Source organism: Sphaerodactylus townsendi, linkage group LG16, assembly GCF_021028975.2.
Source record: "Sphaerodactylus townsendi isolate TG3544 linkage group LG16, MPM_Stown_v2.3, whole genome shotgun sequence".
Taxonomy (NCBI): Eukaryota; Metazoa; Chordata; class Lepidosauria; order Squamata; family Sphaerodactylidae; genus Sphaerodactylus; species Sphaerodactylus townsendi.
In genome coordinates, this window is record NC_059440.1 from 29,155,797 (window position 1) to 29,173,593 (window position 17,797).

A 17,797-nucleotide genomic window follows, 5' to 3' on the forward strand; every position below is an offset into this window, starting at 1 on the left:
GTTAAAAATAACACCACTATTATAGTCCCCCTGCATAGATCTTCAGTGCAGCAGTCTCACTGGGCATACTATGTGCAGTTTTGATTGCCTTATTTCAAAAAGGACATTGCTGAGCTGGGGCAACCAGGAGGATACAAAGGCCAGGGAGGCAAGGAGATTGTCAGCCCCTTTGAGTCTCCTGCAGGAGAGAAAGGGGGGATATAAATCCAAACTCTTCTTCTTCTATTCCGCTAAGCTGCCTCTCTGGTGTGTGGGGGTAGAAAACCGTTCTAAACAGAGCATACAGCAAGAATTGCAAGAATGGCTCTGAACATTTTGGAGAGGAGACGTCTTTTGGAGAGGAGACGTCTGTGGGGAGTTTGAAGTCTATAAAATTATGCATGTGGTAGAAAATGTGGACAGAGAGACATTTTTCTCTCTTTCTCACAACACTAGAACCAGGGGGCATCCATTGAAAATGCTGGGGGGAAGAATTAGGACTAATAAAAGGAAACACTTCTTCAAGCAATGTGTGATTGGTGTTTGGAATATGCTGCCACAGGAGGTGGTGATGGCCACTAACCTGGATAGCTTTAAAAGGGGCTTGGACAGATTTATGAAGTCGATCTATGGCTATCCATCTTGATCCTTCTTGATCTCAGATTGCAAATGCCACATTAGCAGACCAAGTGCTCGGGAGCAGCAGCAGCAGCAGAAGGCCATTGCTTTCACCTCCTGCAGGTGAGCTCCCAAAGGCACCTGGTGGGCCACTGCGAGTAGCAGAGTGCTGGACTAGATGGACTCTGGTCTGATCCAGCAGGCTAGTTTTTATGTTCTTATGTTTAGTGCCCTATCGTTAACCACAGGGCAATCACAACTTTACGCGTTCCCCCAGGGTGGGGTGGCTGTTCGTGGCTCACCCCACATGTCTGCTCCGGATGCGGGGTAAGTAGGGCAGCTTCTTGACTATCACGGTGCCATCGTAGAAGGAGGGCTGGCACTTCTGGGCGATGGCGTTGGCAATGAGCACGGCCAGGGTGACGGGCAGGATGTGGGCAATCTGCCCCGTCATCTCAAAGACCAGCAATGCTGTGGAGAGCGTGTGGGTGACTGCGCCAGAGAAAGCCGCTGCCCCTGTGGAAGAGACAGAGACGGCTGTTGCCGACAGAGGCCAGCCAGCCACAAAGGGTTTGTCCCCTGCAGCTGCACCAGGAGGATTCCTGTCTTGCCATCTCATACCGGAAGGGCTGCCACGGGTGGCCCCTGGGAATGGCGGTCTGGTGGAAGGGCTCCAGGTTGCCTCCTAGCTGTCCTGTGTCAAGAAGTGTTGGATGCTGGGGGACGGGGACTTTGGTCTCAGCATCCTGTTCTGTTCCTGTGTGAATCTGCGGTTTCTGTCTGTCTCTTATCTGCTTGCTAGATAGCTAGTGAAGGTCACAAATTTCAGTCTGGCACAGCAGTGGGATTGTAAGGGGGCGGGGTAAGGATTGCTTTTAATCTAGGAGACTAATCTGGAGAGACTTCAGTACAGAGCTTCACATTGCCTGCAGTAAAGAAATCTTTTGTTCACAACAAATGCTTCAGTTCTGACATTCCGGAGTCTGTAGGGGGACTGGCTTGGGGGAAGCGCCCAGACACCAGAGGTCTCCCAGGGGCCCCGGGCCTCTCCTGTGCCTGCACGCCCTTCCTGACTCACCTGCTAGGGCGTACCCTCCAGGACTGATGAGGCCAGTCCCCTCCGAGGCTATGCCCCTGGGGAAAAGGAAGGCCACGGCCTCTCCCACCAAGCGGCCAAGGGCAGCACCTGTTGGAAAAAGAAGTCAGGCCAGATACAGGAGCTCCGTTAATCCATGCTGTTCCCCACCATAAGAACATGAGAGCCTGCTAAATCAGTCCAGAGTCCATCCAGTCCAGCCCTCTGCTACTCGCAGTGGCCCACCAGGTGCCTTTGGGAGCTCACGTGCAGGAGGTGAAAGCAATGGCCTTCTGCTGCCGCTGCTGCTCCCGAGCACCTGGTCTGCTAAGGCATTTGCAACCTCAGATCAAGGAGGATCAAGATTAGATCGACTTCTCCATAAATCTGTCCAAGCCCCTTTTAAAGCTATCCAGATTAGCAACCATCACCACCTCCTGTGGCAGCATATTCCAAACACCAATCACATGTTGCATGAAGAAATGTTTCCTTTTATTAGTCCTAGTTCTTCCCCCCCCCAGCAGTGGCGTACCTAGGCAAGCTGGAGCCCTGGGCAAAACCTGAGTTTGATGCCCCACCCATGGGCAGCCACCCTCCCCCACCGTGACAAAACAAAGTTTTTTCCACCAGGTCATTTCAAAGTCACCATCACATTCTAGAACATCCCCCAACTCACAAATCTGAACACAGCAGAAATTTTTTTTGAAAACATTTTCAAAATTCTTTCAAAATGTTTTATTTCTGCTATGAAAACATTTTATGGTGTTGTGTCCAGTCCCCCAATTGGGGGAAACAGCATCACTTTCAATGTTAGTTGAACTGGGGACCCCAGAATCTACCCTCTGGTAGTGGGAGTACCCACCGTAGATGAAGACGGGCATGAAATAGCCAGCAGGCATGGGCATGGTGGTAGCCAAGATCAGCATCCAGAACTGTAGAATCAAGGAGAACATGGCTGACGGACGGTCTGCTGGCTCCACCCATCCCTGGAGGATGTGGATGGGCCACCGTTTTCTCTTTAAGTTTTGTTTTCTCTCACTCGCCTCCTCCTGTTCCTCTGATTCGGTCATACATTTACCAGTCTAACGAGAACTCAAGAGAACGGGAACACTCGGATTCATTCCCCTGCTCTTTTTACTAACGTTAACTCGATAGAACGGGGGCTTCTTGCATAGTCGCAGGCGCAAATTTCTGCAGTAATGGATGGGGGTTAATCTCATCTCCAAACAGCGTGGCCATTTCCTGCTGTGACAGTGCCAAAGGTGAAAAGCATCCTTGCTGTCTGGCCACTCCCCCCCCTCTTTTTTGCTTGCTTCCTGCGTGTTTTTCTGCATTCCTGGCCCTTGAAAGCATTTATCAGGAAGCAGGTGTTGGATCATCCTTTGGAAACAAGAAGGGATGGGGCACCCCCTTTGGGAGTCCATAGCTTTGGACCCCCTGGACCAAACTTCACAAAACCTGGGTAGTATCAGTGGGAGACCCTCCTGATGTGACCACCCAGGGTTGGTGAAGTTTGGTTCACGGGGCCACAGTTATGGACCCTCAAATGTGTAGTCCCATCTCCTATTAGCACCCTAGAAAACAATAGCCAATCAAGAGGCAGGGGCATCGTTTTCTCGTTGTCACGTCATGACATCATGACGTGATAATATGCTGGAAAGTATCCACCCCGACACGGCACAACAGCCAATTAGGACAGCCCTGGCAATCCGATCCCACGGTAGTGGGTAATGTCTGTCTCCTGGAGTCAGAGACAGGACCAGATGCTCTCGGAGAATAAAGATTTGTATTCCAGGGTTTGATTCAGAATCACCAGCCAGACCTCCAGGGAAAGGCACCCCCTACGCAGAAGAAAGGCGTCTCTGCTGTTTTGTACTCTGCAGGCAAAGCCATGGCCGACCATGTTCTTGTTTTATAAGTGTGATGATAAATACCGTAACAATAACAAGAAAAATAATGAGAGAGGTTTTGCCTGCTGAAATCCATACACAGGAACTTATAACTAGCACTAAAAAAAACCTCTTGAGCCAGGCACAGAAAGAACAGGGGAGAACGATCCGGAAGCCAGGGGAAAGGAAGAAAACGTCAAGTGGCCGTATCATTACCTGTCCAGATCGAACAGTCTGGCGCTGCAGTTGCATTTTTTTGTTTAAATCAGATCTGGAAAAACCACCCAAGGCCAGCAGGGCCCCCACCCACTGGAACACGCTGGGCCGGGCCACCCAAGCACCCACGGATACTCCAGGCTCCCGGGCGCAGAGACCCACCAGCGCCACGTCCTTGTCAACTGTGTTGCCCCAGAAACTCCCCGCCTTGGAGATCTGGTACCTTCATCACCAGGAAAACCACCAGGCACCCAAAGAAGGTGATATTTGGGTCCCACCACTCAAGCCAGAGATCGTGGGGGTCAACGTGAAGAGGCCTGTCCAGTGATGCATTCTGGGAAAGGATGCCCCAGGTGCGGTTGTCCAGGAGAGAGGAGAGAAGCTCCTTCATGCTTAGCTGTGAAGAGAGAGGAGCAAGAGGCACGTGGCCGACCAGCCACCCTCCGAGGAGGAGGAGAAGCACCAGGTTCAAGCCCCGCTGGATGCCTCCCCTCCTGTACCACCAGGGCCCAGACCTGGAACCCTGACAGTGTGAGGCCTCGGCCTCCCCCAAGCCCCCAACCACTGTTGGCTGGTCAGAGGAGGGAACCATTCACCCTACAGGCCAGCACCACCGTGGGTCAGGGAGTCGGGTGACTGGAAGGACCAGTCTGCTTTCAAGCTCCCAACTCTGCTGCTGCTCCCGACCGTCACCCCAGAGGGCCAGTGGGTGCTTCCCTCCATCCCACCAAGGGAGCCCTTGCGGGCACCGGGTACTGCTGGGTCCCCAGCAGGGTGGGGCAGGCACCTGGTCAGCATCTGAGGCTCCAGGGTTTCAGCCCCAGAGAGGGGGGAGGGGGATGCTGATGACTTACCCTGGAAGCCATGAACTGCCCCAGGCTCCGGGGGAAGGTGAGGGAGGAGAGCAGGAAGGCCACCAGCGCCGAGTAGAGGGGCTTCCTGGGGTGGGAGGAGAGTCAGTGCTGTCTCTTTAGGAGGGTCCAGATCCAAAGAGTTAATTCTGCTGGGGAAAGGGCAGGGCTCCCCCAGTTTGAAGCAAGAGCGCCAGGCTTGTTTTGGGTGAGGTGGGGGCGGGGGGGGGGGGGAAGAGTTCCAACCATCTTGGGTTAGACCTGATTTTGTTCAGAGAAGAATCTGCAGGCTTTGGGAGAGACACAAAGCTCTACCACTAGCCAGAAATCTATGAAAGGTTCTGTATTAGCAGAAAGCTTGCATGCTATGAAGTACAATGCTGCATGATTTGTTTTGGGGTGGTTGTGGTCTTTTGTGCTGTGATTTAGGAAGGTGCAGAGCCAGGGCCAGAATGCTGGGTGGGAGTGATCGCTGGCAGCCCCCAAGCACAGCCCCAAAGTGTCATATATGCAGAAAGATCTTCGGCTACTGTTCCTTTATTAGCCAACAGCCCACCCTGTGCAGCCAGGACAGGCACGGAGGGGGCACGCAGGAGCAATGGCAGCACTCTGCATATGTTCTGTGCTTGGAGAGGGGAGAGCTCTTCTTCCCCTGTGGGACAGGAGGACCCCCCCTCCAGAATACAGTGAATGGCTGTCCCTCAGATGCCTACTCAGAAGCAAGAAGCTTGGCCGTGAACACATTCCTTCGGACGTAGCCAAGGAACCAGCGCTGGCAGAAGAGGTAGGCACAACTCACCCCCCCACAGACGATGCTGCAAAGAGAGGAAACAGGACGACACTTCCTGGGATTGCTCCCCACCCCCACCACTGCCACAAAGAGGCACAACGGGCAGCCTCTCTCTCTCACCCCAAGAACATGAAGAAGAGGGTCTCTGGCAGGCCGAAGGGGAAATCAATCTTGAAGCTGGTCTTGAAGAGAGCTGTTATGGTTTCTGGGAGGACAAAGGACAGAGAGTGAAGGGGTGGGAACAGTGGCATTCCTGCCTAGGGACAGGGGGTACCCTATGTCCCCGGGCGCCCCCCATTTGGTCACGTGGGGGGGCGCCAACATTTCAGGGTCGTTTGTGTGTTTTTAAATTTTTTAAGTGTTTTTTCACGTTCTGGCCTGCAGGGGGTGCATTTTAAGGCTATCGGCACCAAAATTTCAGGGTACCATCCAGAGACTGTCCTGATGATACCACCCACATTTGGTGATGTTTGGTTCAGGGGCAGCAAAGTTATGGACCCCCAAAGGGGGTGCCCCATCCCCATTGTTTTCAATGGGAGCTAACCTGAGATGGGGGCTACCCATTTGAGGGACCATAACATTGGTCCCCCTGAACATAACTTCACCAAACTTGGGTGGCATCATAAGAATAGTTAACAGATGATACGCTGAAAATCTGGTGTCACTAACTTTAAAAATACACCCCCTCCAGGCACCCCAAGAAATTTGCCCAAGATTCTTTGTTTGTTTTGCAGTGACTTTGCTCCATTGTAGCCAATGGGGAATTTCTGAGTGTGTAGGCAGGCTGCACATTTTTAAAGACAGAGGCACCAGACTTTCAGGGTGGCTCCAGGAGGGCCTCCAGTAGCATCCAAGGTTGGAGACCTTTGCCTCTGGAGTGGGGGGTTCAATTGAGAGAGTTATGGGAGAACTCAGCCAAAATGCTATTTGTTTCCTGCTCCTCCACATGAAAGCCTGTGGGCTGAGTTCTCTCAGAACCCTCTCAACTCCCCACTCCTGAAGCAATGCGCACCAAGCTTTGATGGTATTACCAGGAGGCCCTCTTGGAGCCACCTTGAAAGTCTGGCGCCTCCTATCTTCAAAAATGTGCAGCCTGCCTACACGCTCAGAAATTCCCATTATTAGCTTCTAGTGGAGCAAAGTCTACTGCAAAACAAAGAATCTTGGGCAGAATTTGAAGAAGGTTGCCTGGAAGGGATCATATATTTTTAAATCTAGTGTCACCAAAGTTTCAGGGTATCATCTGTTAACTATTCTTATGATGCCACCCAGGTTTGGTGAAGTTATGTTCAGGGGGACCAAAGTTATGGTCCCTCAAATGGGTAGCCCCCATCTCAGGTTAGCTCCCATTGAAAACAATGGGGATGGGGGCACCCCCTTTGGGGGTCCATAACTTTGCTGCTCCTGAACCAAACATCACCAAATTTGGGTGGTATCATCAGGACAGTCTCTGGATGGTTCTCTGAAATTTTGGTGCTGCTAGCCTTAAAAATGCGGAATGTGAAAAAACACTTAAAAACACACAAACGACCCTGAAATGTTGGCACCCCCCACGTGACCAAATGGGGGGCGCCCGGGGACATAGGGTACCCCCTGTCCCTAGGCAGGAATGCCACTGCTAATAGCCCAAGACTCTTTCCAACCTAGATGGATGTGTGAAGTTAGGGAAGGCCTGCACAAGAGAGGCATATCACCCAGTGCTCTCTTGACACAAGACTTGTCCTCAGCTAAGACTACAGTCAAGCTGAGAGTTCAAGATGTGGCTCGTCAACAAGATATAACAGCATTCCCCAAATTTAATCTCAAACCATCCATTAAATACACTTTGGGCCCTTCCCCCTATCTATATAACTTGGACAGCCAGTCACTTGGGAGGGCTTTCACACTCACCAGATGTGATGCTCCTCCCTCAGCAATGCTTGAGGGCAGATATAAAAAAATTCCGTATATCGACAGGCTTTGTCCATGTGATATGGGGGAAATAGAGACCCTGACACACATTTTTTTTACGATGCCCCACTCACAAAGAAATGAGGGCAAAACTGTATGACTCTCTTCCAACATCATTTTTTCTTGGCCTTGAGGATTGTGCCAAGGAAAGACTATTAGAAGATGCCAATCCGAATATAACCAGAGAGGTGGCAAAATTCAGTGCGTATGTTGTTAAAAGGCTTGGACAAGTAGGGCAATAAAAATAGGAACTCTGGATCAACGATTTTATCTTTTATTCAAATGTTATCCCAGTTTTTAACTTGAACTTATATTATGGTTTGGACAAACAGGCTTTGGAAACTGGTTACCTCAATTTTATTTTGTATCTGGTCTGGAAATGTACTATCTGGATTTTATATTTTATATTTGATATTTTCTGGTCTTTGACCGAAATAAAATATTGAAACTTAAACTTAAACACCCAAGCCTCGCCCCTGAATTGTGGCATTCGAATCCTGAAGTGCTGCCTTGATTCCCTGGAGTGCAATCTCCAGTATCTCCTGGATTCCCTGGAGTTTAATCTTAATCCCCTCGATCTCCGCCTGCATGCTCTGCTGGCCTGCACTGATCGCCTCCAACTCTGCGCTGAAGCGCCGCTGCTGGTCTTGCACTGAAAGAAAAATGGAAACAGTTTAGCACCATTGGCCAACTAAGTGTTTGACTCTCAGTCCTGTCAGTCGTCCACCACTGGATGTCTCGTTGGGTCTGGCACACCAGTATGCAACGCGGGTTCTCTGTCTGCTGCAGCGATAATGCCACAGCACCGTGGTGGCGAACCTATGGCACTCCAGATGTTCATGGACTACAATTCCCATCAGCCCCTACCAGCATCAGCCCCTACCAGAGTCCAAAGATGAGAAGCTGCCCCTCCCCCCCACAGCCCCACCCCAGGGCTGATTCTCTACCAAGAATCCCTCCCCTAAACACTGTTCACCTTCTTTGCCCTTTTGGGAATCAGAAGTTGGCTGGTGCCGCAGCAGGTAAACCTGGGCGGCTGCAGGCCATGTAGCCCCCACCCCCAGGGGGGCCAGCCAACTTGCAGTAAGGCAGCAGCAAAGGGGCGGGAGGCTCGGCAGCATTCCCCTGCCGGTCACACCCGGCACTTACGTTTATTTTGAAGAAAGCACTCCAGTTTCTCATGGAAGACTTCTTCGTGGGACGCCATGAACTCCACGCAACGGAAGAACTCTTTCTGAGGGAGGCGGGAGGGAGGAGACGGGATTGTGTGAACGACCGGACGACCGGCCAGGGGCCCTCCATGAAAGAGAACCATTCTGACTCATTCTGTTGCCTGCCCTGAGCAAGTAAGGACCGTCAGTAATGCAAATAAATGCACTGGAGAGGAAAACCTGGGCAGGACCCTGGGGCTGAGAAGCTGACAGTGGGATCTGGAGCCAAAAGAGGGTTTTACCTCCATTTTGGACTCCACTTCTTTCCATTCCGGAGAAAGCGTTGTACAAATGTAAGTCTGGTGGGCCAGCAGGACGACCACCTGGGGAGAGGCAGACAGAGAGATTGGCCGCACGTCACGCTGCATACAAAGGAAGGGAGAATGGTTGGCAAAATGCATCAATGTGGGGAGGTTTAGAGAGATGCAGCATTTCTGACATTCTCCTCAGGCGTCCCAAGAGCCTTCCCAAAAGCAAGCAGTGGCAGCTTCCAGGGCTCTTCCCCCACAGCCTCGTCTCACCCAGCCCAGGCCACATATGTAGCTGTGGTGAAACGGGGTTGCTTCTGGCTGGCAGGCCCTATTTCACACTCTGCACACCCCCAGGAGTTACCGACTTTTCCTGGGAAGGGCTAACTTTCTCTCTGGGTAAACCGCTGCCGCCACCTGATCATTTGAGGACTGCCCGCTGGGGAAGATCAGGATTTCCCAGCTCCCTTTCCAACTGCGTGAGGCCCCTGCCTCAGTTTCCCCTTGGTTCCCCTCTCCTGGGTTCCACAGGGTAGACTGGAGATCTTGGAGGAGAAGCTGCTCAGCCTTCCTCTACTTCCTGTTTAAATAGCGTGTCCAAGACAGTGGGGCATGCATGGTACAGAGAACTGTCCTCCACATCCAAGGTTTAAAAGTATTTATTAAAAAGAATGTGATTACCATATGTTTTAGCACAGCACCAGATTTAGCAAGGGTTTCCAAAGAAAAGGCAACATAAACGCAAATCCCCTGCCCCTCTGGGATTTCTAAGTCCTCCAAATCTCTGGTACCTGGTTGGAGAAGCGGAGGAGGCGAAAGAAAAAAAGGGGGGGCGGGGAAGGAGCACTCATACCTTGGCCACTTCCAGCTCATCGCCTTGTAAAAACTTCTCCTCCGAGAACAGGCTGGGGATGGTGGCTTTGTGCTTGTAATGCTCTGGGGAAAAGAGATAGGGAGAGAACAGAATGTCCAGATCCAGCCCCTGGGAAAAGGCCTCTGCCCAAATTCCGTTACCCACAACAACAACACACACACACACGCCACTTGGTTTCGACAGGACGGGAAGATTTTGCCCTACTGTTTGGCAACCTGAGCATCTTTCAGAACTACAGGCCTTTTAAAACAGCCAAGCAGGTTTTGGGTGCCAGGGTTAAAGCCTGCTGGGGCACGGAACTCAAAAGAACAAGCCTGCTGGATCAGACCAGAGTCCATCCAGTCCAGCCCTCTGCTACTCGCAGAGGAAAGAACCCTTTTCCGGTCTATGCACAAGTAAAATCCCCTCCAAGTGACTGGGTGACATCTTCCCAGAAAGTGTAAAGGGAATGAGACTCTAGAAAGCACAGCCATGCCTGCCCCTCTCCCCCTTTCTTCCAACTATGAAGAAGAGGAAGAAGAGGAAGAGGAAGAAGAAGAGGAAGAAGAAGAGTAGTAGTAGGAATTTGGATTTATATCTCACTTTTCTCAATTGTAAGCAGTCTCAAAGCAGTTTATAAACTCCTTCCTCTTCCCTTTCCCCCAGCAGCCGCCTTGTGAAGTAGGTGGGTCTGAGAGAGTTCAGAGAGGACTGTGACTGGCCCAAGGTCACCCAGCATAGGAATATAGGAGGGAGGAATCGAACCCAGTTCTCCAGATAAGACTCCACTGCTCATGTGGAGAAGAGGGGAATCAAACCCAGCTCTCCAGCTGTCACAGCACCAGCAGGGTGAGTGCTACACATAAGCCAGTGGTGGCAAACCTATGGCACGGGTGCCAGAGGTGGCACTCAGAGCCCTCTCTATGGGCACGCGCAGAGTGCCCCCCTCACATCTAGGCTGGCCTGGGATGTTGGGCTCGATTTTTAGCATTAAACCTAAGATCTAGTTTTGGGAAAGCAGTGTAGGTAACCCTGTTAAGCGCTGTTAAACCCCACTGATTTTCATGCGAAGAACTAAAGCTTGGTTGCTGGCAATGGGGCTTGCTTCTGAGCAAACCCTTCTAGGGTCGTGATTCACCCATTGGAAGAGTTGCACGGTTGCTTCAAAGCAAAGCCACCAACTACCACCAAGCTTACTCCTGAGTAACGTACACCTCGGAGCCAACCATTTTTTAAAAACTAAAACCTCAGTACTCAGGTTAAATTGGCGTATTGGCACTTTGCGATAAATAAGTGGGTTTTGGGTGGCAATTTGGGCTGCACTCGGTCTCAAAAAGGTTCGCCATCACTGACACAAGCTCACATTCTCTCTCCTCCTCCCAGGCTGAGGACCCTGGAGCTTTAGATCTGGAAGGGGGGAAAGCAGTCCCTGGCAGAGGCGGGGTCTCCCCCTCCCCGCCCCATCTTTCAGGCGCAGGAGAGAACTGCAGTTCCTCATTTCCCCCACGGGGGGGCAGCACAGCAGACGAGGGCCTCCCGCAAGGGAGGGGGCCCCTGACTCCGGATGGCCGAACTTAGCAGGACGCCAAGCTCTGAGGAAGAAGCGCTCACCCTTCAGGTAGTTGGTGATGTAGGCAACCCGCTCAGGCAGACTCCGCTGCAGAACAGCCGGCCCCTCTTCTCTGCCACAGCTGGAAGAGAGCAAAATGGTCAAGTCAGCACCCGCAGACTCCGCTTGACCGAGGGGGGACTGGGAATGGGGGAGTTAATGCGATCAGCTTCTGCAGCTCAGCCTGCTTCTCGCGACAAGCAGAATAAATGCACTTCTCTCAGCAGTGCACAGAACGGGTAAGCATTCAGTGTTTGAATCGCTCCTAATAACGACAGAAACATTCTACTATGTGTACTCAAAAATGTTCTGAAGTGTATAACAAAACAATGCCCTGTTGGGAAGAACCTGGTCATAAGATCACGCTTTCTCTTTTCATAAGAGAAAATGTTTTCTGTAAGACAGGTCCTTACATTGCATCGATGATCTTCAGGAAGACTTTGCAGTCTTGGAGCTGCAACACAGAACTCACATCGCCCACTTTCAAGCTGTTCACCTGTGGAAGAGGAAGAACGAAGTCACACAGGGCAACCCACAAACCTGTTGAGTTCAGGGCAGGGATCAACACCCGGCGGTTCAGCCCATGTGGCACAGAGCCCCCCCTTTCCAAATCAGGGTTTGCAAAGAAGCCCCTTTCAGGAAATGCAAGAAACAAGGAAACATGCAGCTGGCAGGGAACTCAAGGGTGATCTAGTCCAACACTCTTCACTATGCAGGAAATTCACAGCGACCCCCACCCCCACCCCCAGTGGCCCCCTGCTCTATGCCCAGAGGAAAGCAAAAACTCTAGAACCCCTGGGCCAATCTGGCCTAGAGAAAAATCCTTCCTGACCCCAAAGCGGTGGTCCACATTCCCCTGGCCATGCAAGAAAATGCCCCGAGAGTCAAGACCAGTCTCATCTGTTCCTGCCTATATCCAAAAAATCAGCATGGCTGTCAGATGGTCATGTCCTGAAAAACCTCCCAGAGGAATAGCCCACCACCACCTTGCACTGAGGAACATTCCAAGAGGCAAACGTTTAGCCAAAAACTCTGTTCGTAGAATTGCAGAATCATAGAGTTGGAGGAAACCCCAGACGGTCTCCGGAGCAGCAGCATGGCCCCCCTCCAGATATCTCAACATGGCTGCCATGTCACCTCTTGGCCTTCCCTTCAAACGGTTTTTGTTTCTGCATTTAAGAAATATCAAGACCGAGGCTGAGAGTAAGCTCAGGAGAGCCACTCTTTTCTCACCTCTGCCACCACTTCACGCACTTGCCCTTGGATTGGGGGGTGCAATCCGGCAATCGTGTGTGGATTCTTTTCCCATCCAGCACTCCAGCCTGCTAAGTTTCATGAGCTTTTATTTTGAGTGAAAATAACAAAATCTTGGTGCAATTCTCTTAGCAGAATACGTTCCTTTTGCAGCTCATTGTCCTCTCTCTTATGAGCCCCTGGTAGAGAGATGCGTCCTAACCAAACCTCTAAGATGGAATCCCCAATCCTTTGTTTCCCCCCTCTCAGGAAAACTCTGTTCCGGGACACGGGCACGAGGTAATTTAGGCCTTTGAAGTTGCATCCTGGCACCTTTGCATGGCTTCCTGTCCTCCTTCCAGGAGATCAAAAGGCAAAGATGCTTTTCATCTGTGAAGTCCCTTTGCTCTAGCGATAGCATCATTCCATGACACGCCCCTTTTCGAGATGAAGTCTGTAAACTCCATGGTCACAGACTTCAGCTTCCGAATAATACTGGTGGCATAATATCACATGTTTCTAGCTAATACATAGTTCAGCTAACTATTGTCCATCACACGCCCCTTTTTAGAAAGGAAATCTGTAGGCCCAAAGTCTACATATTTCATCTATGCATGTAGAAAAGAAGATTACATGTGTTACTTCAACATCAGTCATCTCTATCTAATACAGAGGCCTGCTAACTACAATTTCTTCCATGCATAACATAGTCCTTATGACAGTATAACAATACAGAATGAAGAAAATCAGGTTAACATAAAACATAAGTTCAGACTAATGCATACTTTCAGGCTAATAAGCAATGCAATACCCTTGAGCATTGAACTACAGTACTCATGCTCTCTTTCAACCATAGTCTGATACTTTCTTTTCTGCAGAAAACACAATAGCATCTCTCCCTTTGGAAATTCTCTTCCTGGTTACTCCATGATCTGTAACATGTCCCTAGCCACATTTTGCTTCATTGTGTAAGACATAATTTCAATAGGCCAATGCCCACCGGTGTCAATGTAATGTGAAATCGAGTCAGTGTAACCTGGCTTGCTGCAGAACACATCTTTTGCTTCAGCCAGTAGGTCTTCCACCTGGTGTGACACCTTCAGCCCTTTGCATATCAGACCAAACAATTTCATCCTCAAAGTCTGCATTCAGAAGGGCTTTATCTCCCTCCCCCTTTGCTTGCAAAGGAATGCTGCTGTTGGCAGTCACAGAATCTGCCAAGTCAATATAGACTGCTTTGACTGGTTGTGTAGTCACAGTTGTATCACCTTGTGGAAAACCCACCTTCTCACAGACATCACTATTTGTACAGAACAGCTCATCAGAACTTTGCACAGAGCTGTAGGGCAGAGCATCTGCTCCGTCCCCTTCAAAGAGGCCTGCTTGCATCTCCGGGTGTCCTGCTTTTGTGAGATGCTTTTGTGAGAGGTGGAAATGTTGCTTTTACATAGACCAAAGAGGTGTTACTTTTATAAACATAAATATACATCGGACAATGACAATGATTGCCATATAAGTTATAAAAGAAGGTATCTTTAGGTGTTTTCATAAGGTGTAAGATTATATTGAGTTATCTACACACATAAACATATTATAGTGCACAAATATGGGATTTAGACGTCACAAAGAAAATATCCCTCACAGAATCACAAGATTTAGTAGGTGAACTCTGAATATGAAGTCCATATAAAGTAACTACACTTGAATATAATGAGGTTGAAAGCCTGTTAAGTTGGATGGAATCCAAAGAGAGATGGGAGCATGATGCTTAGTATATTCCATTTGACTTGTGTATTTCTTATCATATCCCAATTAAAAGCACACCTGCTTTAAAATAATGAGCTAGCAGAAGACGAAAGGTCAAGGGTTAGAGGGGAAGAATAGGTGATGTGGTGATGTAGTAGTTTATAATCATGTTTGTATATTCCACCCCCCCCCCCCCCTCCCCCCCCCCCCCCCCCCACCCCCCCCCCCCCCCCCCCCCCCCCCCCCCCACCCCCCCTCCCCCCCCCACCCCCCCCTCTTTTCCCCCCCCCCCCCCAAACACCCCCCCCTAACCCCCCCCCCCCCCCCCCCCCCCCCCCCCCCCCCCCACCACACCCCCCCCCCCCCCCCCCCCCCCCCCACCACCCCCCCCCTCCCCGCCACCAACCCCCCACACACCCCACCCCCCTCCCCCCCGGCCCCCCCAACCCCCCCTCCCCCCACCCCCCCCCCCCCCCACCCCCCCCCCCCCCCACCCCCCCCCCCCCCCCCCCCCCCCCCCCCCCACCCCCCCCCCCCCCCACCCCCCCCCCCCCCCACCCCCCCCCCCCCCCACCCCCCCCCCCCCCCACCCCCCCCCCCCCCCACCCCCCCCCCCCCCCACCCCCCCCCCCCCCCACCCCCCCCCCCCCCCACCCCCCCCCCCCCCCACCCCCCCCCCCCCCCACCCCCCCCCCCCCCCACCCCCCCCCCCCCCCACCCCCCCCCCCCCCCACCCCCCCCCCCCCCCACCCCCCCCCCCCCCCACCCCCCCCCCCCCCCACCCCCCCCCCCCCCCACCCCCCCCCCCCCCCACCCCCCCCCCCCCCCACCCCCCCCCCCCCCCACCCCCCCCCCCCCCCACCCCCCCCCCCCCCCACCCCCCCCCCCCCCCACCCCCCCCCCCCCCCACCCCCCCCCCCCCCCACCCCCCCCCCCCCCCACCCCCCCCCCCCCCCACCCCCCCCCCCCCCCACCCCCCCCCCCCCCCACCCCCCCCCCCCCCCACCCCCCCCCCCCCCCACCCCCCCCCCCCCCCACCCCCCCCCCCCCCCACCCCCCCCCCCCCCCACCCCCCCCCCCCCCCACCCCCCCCCCCCCCCACCCCCCCCCCCCCCCACCCCCCCCCCCCCCCACCCCCCCCCCCCCCCACCCCCCCCCCCCCCCACCCCCCCCCCCCCCCACCCCCCCCCCCCCCCACCCCCCCCCCCCCCCACCCCCCCCCCCCCCCACCCCCCCCCCCCCCCACCCCCCCCCCCCCCCACCCCCCCCCCCCCCCACCCCCCCCCCCCCCCACCCCCCCCCCCCCCCACCCCCCCCCCCCCCCACCCCCCCCCCCCCCCACCCCCCCCCCCCCCCACCCCCCCCCCCCCCCACCCCCCCCCCCCCCCACCCCCCCCCCCCCCCACCCCCCCCCCCCCCCACCCCCCCCCCCCCCCACCCCCCCCCCCCCCCACCCCCCCCCCCCCCCACCCCCCCCCCCCCCCACCCCCCCCCCCCCCCACCCCCCCCCCCCCCCACCCCCCCCCCCCCCCACCCCCCCCCCCCCCCACCCCCCCCCCCCCCCACCCCCCCCCCCCCCCACCCCCCCCCCCCCCCACCCCCCCCCCCCCCCACCCCCCCCCCCCCCCACCCCCCCCCCCCCCCACCCCCCCCCCCCCCCACCCCCCCCCCCCCCCACCCCCCCCCCCCCCCACCCCCCCCCCCCCCCACCCCCCCCCCCCCCCACCCCCCCCCCCCCCCACCCCCCCCCCCCCCCACCCCCCCCCCCCCCCACCCCCCCCCCCCCCCACCCCCCCCCCCCCCCACCCCCCCCCCCCCCCACCCCCCCCCCCCCCCACCCCCCCCCCCCCCCACCCCCCCCCCCCCCCACCCCCCCCCCCCCCCACCCCCCCCCCCCCCCACCCCCCCCCCCCCCCACCCCCCCCCCCCCCCACCCCCCCCCCCCCCCACCCCCCCCCCCCCCCACCCCCCCCCCCCCCCACCCCCCCCCCCCCCCACCCCCCCCCCCCCCCACCCCCCCCCCCCCCCACCCCCCCCCCCCCCCACCCCCCCCCCCCCCCACCCCCCCCCCCCCCCACCCCCCCCCCCCCCCACCCCCCCCCCCCCCCACCCCCCCCCCCCCCCACCCCCCCCCCCCCCCACCCCCCCCCCCCCCCACCCCCCCCCCCCCCCACCCCCCCCCCCCCCCACCCCCCCCCCCCCCCACCCCCCCCCCCCCCCACCCCCCCCCCCCCCCACCCCCCCCCCCCCCCACCCCCCCCCCCCCCCACCCCCCCCCCCCCCCACCCCCCCCCCCCCCCACCCCCCCCCCCCCCCACCCCCCCCCCCCCCCACCCCCCCCCCCCCCCACCCCCCCCCCCCCCCACCCCCCCCCCCCCCCACCCCCCCCCCCCCCCACCCCCCCCCCCCCCCACCCCCCCCCCCCCCCACCCCCCCCCCCCCCCACCCCCCCCCCCCCCCACCCCCCCCCCCCCCCACCCCCCCCCCCCCCCACCCCCCCCCCCCCCCACCCCCCCCCCCCCCCACCCCCCCCCCCCCCCACCCCCCCCCCCCCCCACCCCCCCCCCCCCCCACCCCCCCCCCCCCCCACCCCCCCCCCCCCCCACCCCCCCCCCCCCCCACCCCCCCCCCCCCCCACCCCCCCCCCCCCCCACCCCCCCCCCCCCCCACCCCCCCCCCCCCCCACCCCCCCCCCCCCCCACCCCCCCCCCCCCCCACCCCCCCCCCCCCCCACCCCCCCCCCCCCCCACCCCCCCCCCCCCCCACCCCCCCCCCCCCCCACCCCCCCCCCCCCCCACCCCCCCCCCCCCCCACCCCCCCCCCCCCCCACCCCCCCCCCCCCCCACCCCCCCCCCCCCCCACCCCCCCCCCCCCCCACCCCCCCCCCCCCCCACCCCCCCCCCCCCCCACCCCCCCCCCCCCCCACCCCCCCCCCCCCCCACCCCCCCCCCCCCCCACCCCCCCCCCCCCCCACCCCCCCCCCCCCCCACCCCCCCCCCCCCCCACCCCCCCCCCCCACCACCCCCCCCCCCCCCCACCCCCCCCCCCCCCCACCCCCCTCCCCCCCCACACCCCCCCCCCCCCACCACCCCCCCCCCCCACCCCCCCCCCCCCCCACCCCACCCCACCCCCACCCCCCCCTCCCCCCCCCACCCCCCCCCCCCCCCCCCCCCCCCCCCCCCCACCCCACCATTTTTGGCCTGCAGAGGGTGCAGTTTTTAGGTTAGCGGCACCAATTTTTCAGCGTATCATCAGGAGACTGTTTTTATGCTAACCCCCAAGTTTGGTGAGGTTTGGTTCAGGGAGTCCAAAGCTATGGACTCCCAAAGGGACCCTCAAAAGGGTAGCCCCCATCTCCTAAGCAAAGAATGGGGGATGGGGCACCCCCTTTGAGGGTCCATAACTTTGGACCCCCTAAACCAAATTGCACCAAACTGGGGGGGTCCCATCAGGACAGTTTCCAGATGATACCCTGAAATTTTGGTGCCGATACATCACAAAATGCGCCCCCTGCAGGAACATCCCAGAA

The 17,797-nt window shown here is 57.4% G+C and overlaps 1 protein-coding gene across 1 annotated transcript; it reads right to left on the reverse strand.

The window, feature by feature from the left end:
- Window positions 1-895: 895 nt before the first annotated feature.
- Window positions 896-13,911, reverse strand: LOC125445554 (chloride channel protein ClC-Kb-like). The gene is made up of 14 exons (XM_048518641.1): window positions 13,791-13,911; window positions 11,703-11,829; window positions 11,292-11,371; window positions 9,681-9,763; window positions 8,822-8,902; window positions 8,518-8,602; window positions 7,832-8,020; window positions 5,539-5,623; window positions 5,342-5,443; window positions 4,632-4,716; window positions 4,001-4,174; window positions 2,535-2,604; window positions 1,676-1,783; window positions 896-1,113 (listed from the first exon to the last, which is right to left on the reverse strand). Exons 1-14 carry the CDS (start codon window positions 13,909-13,911, stop codon window positions 896-898), a joined length of 1,608 nt encoding a protein of 535 aa, XP_048374598.1.
- Between the last annotated feature and the right edge of the window lie 3,886 nt (window positions 13,912-17,797).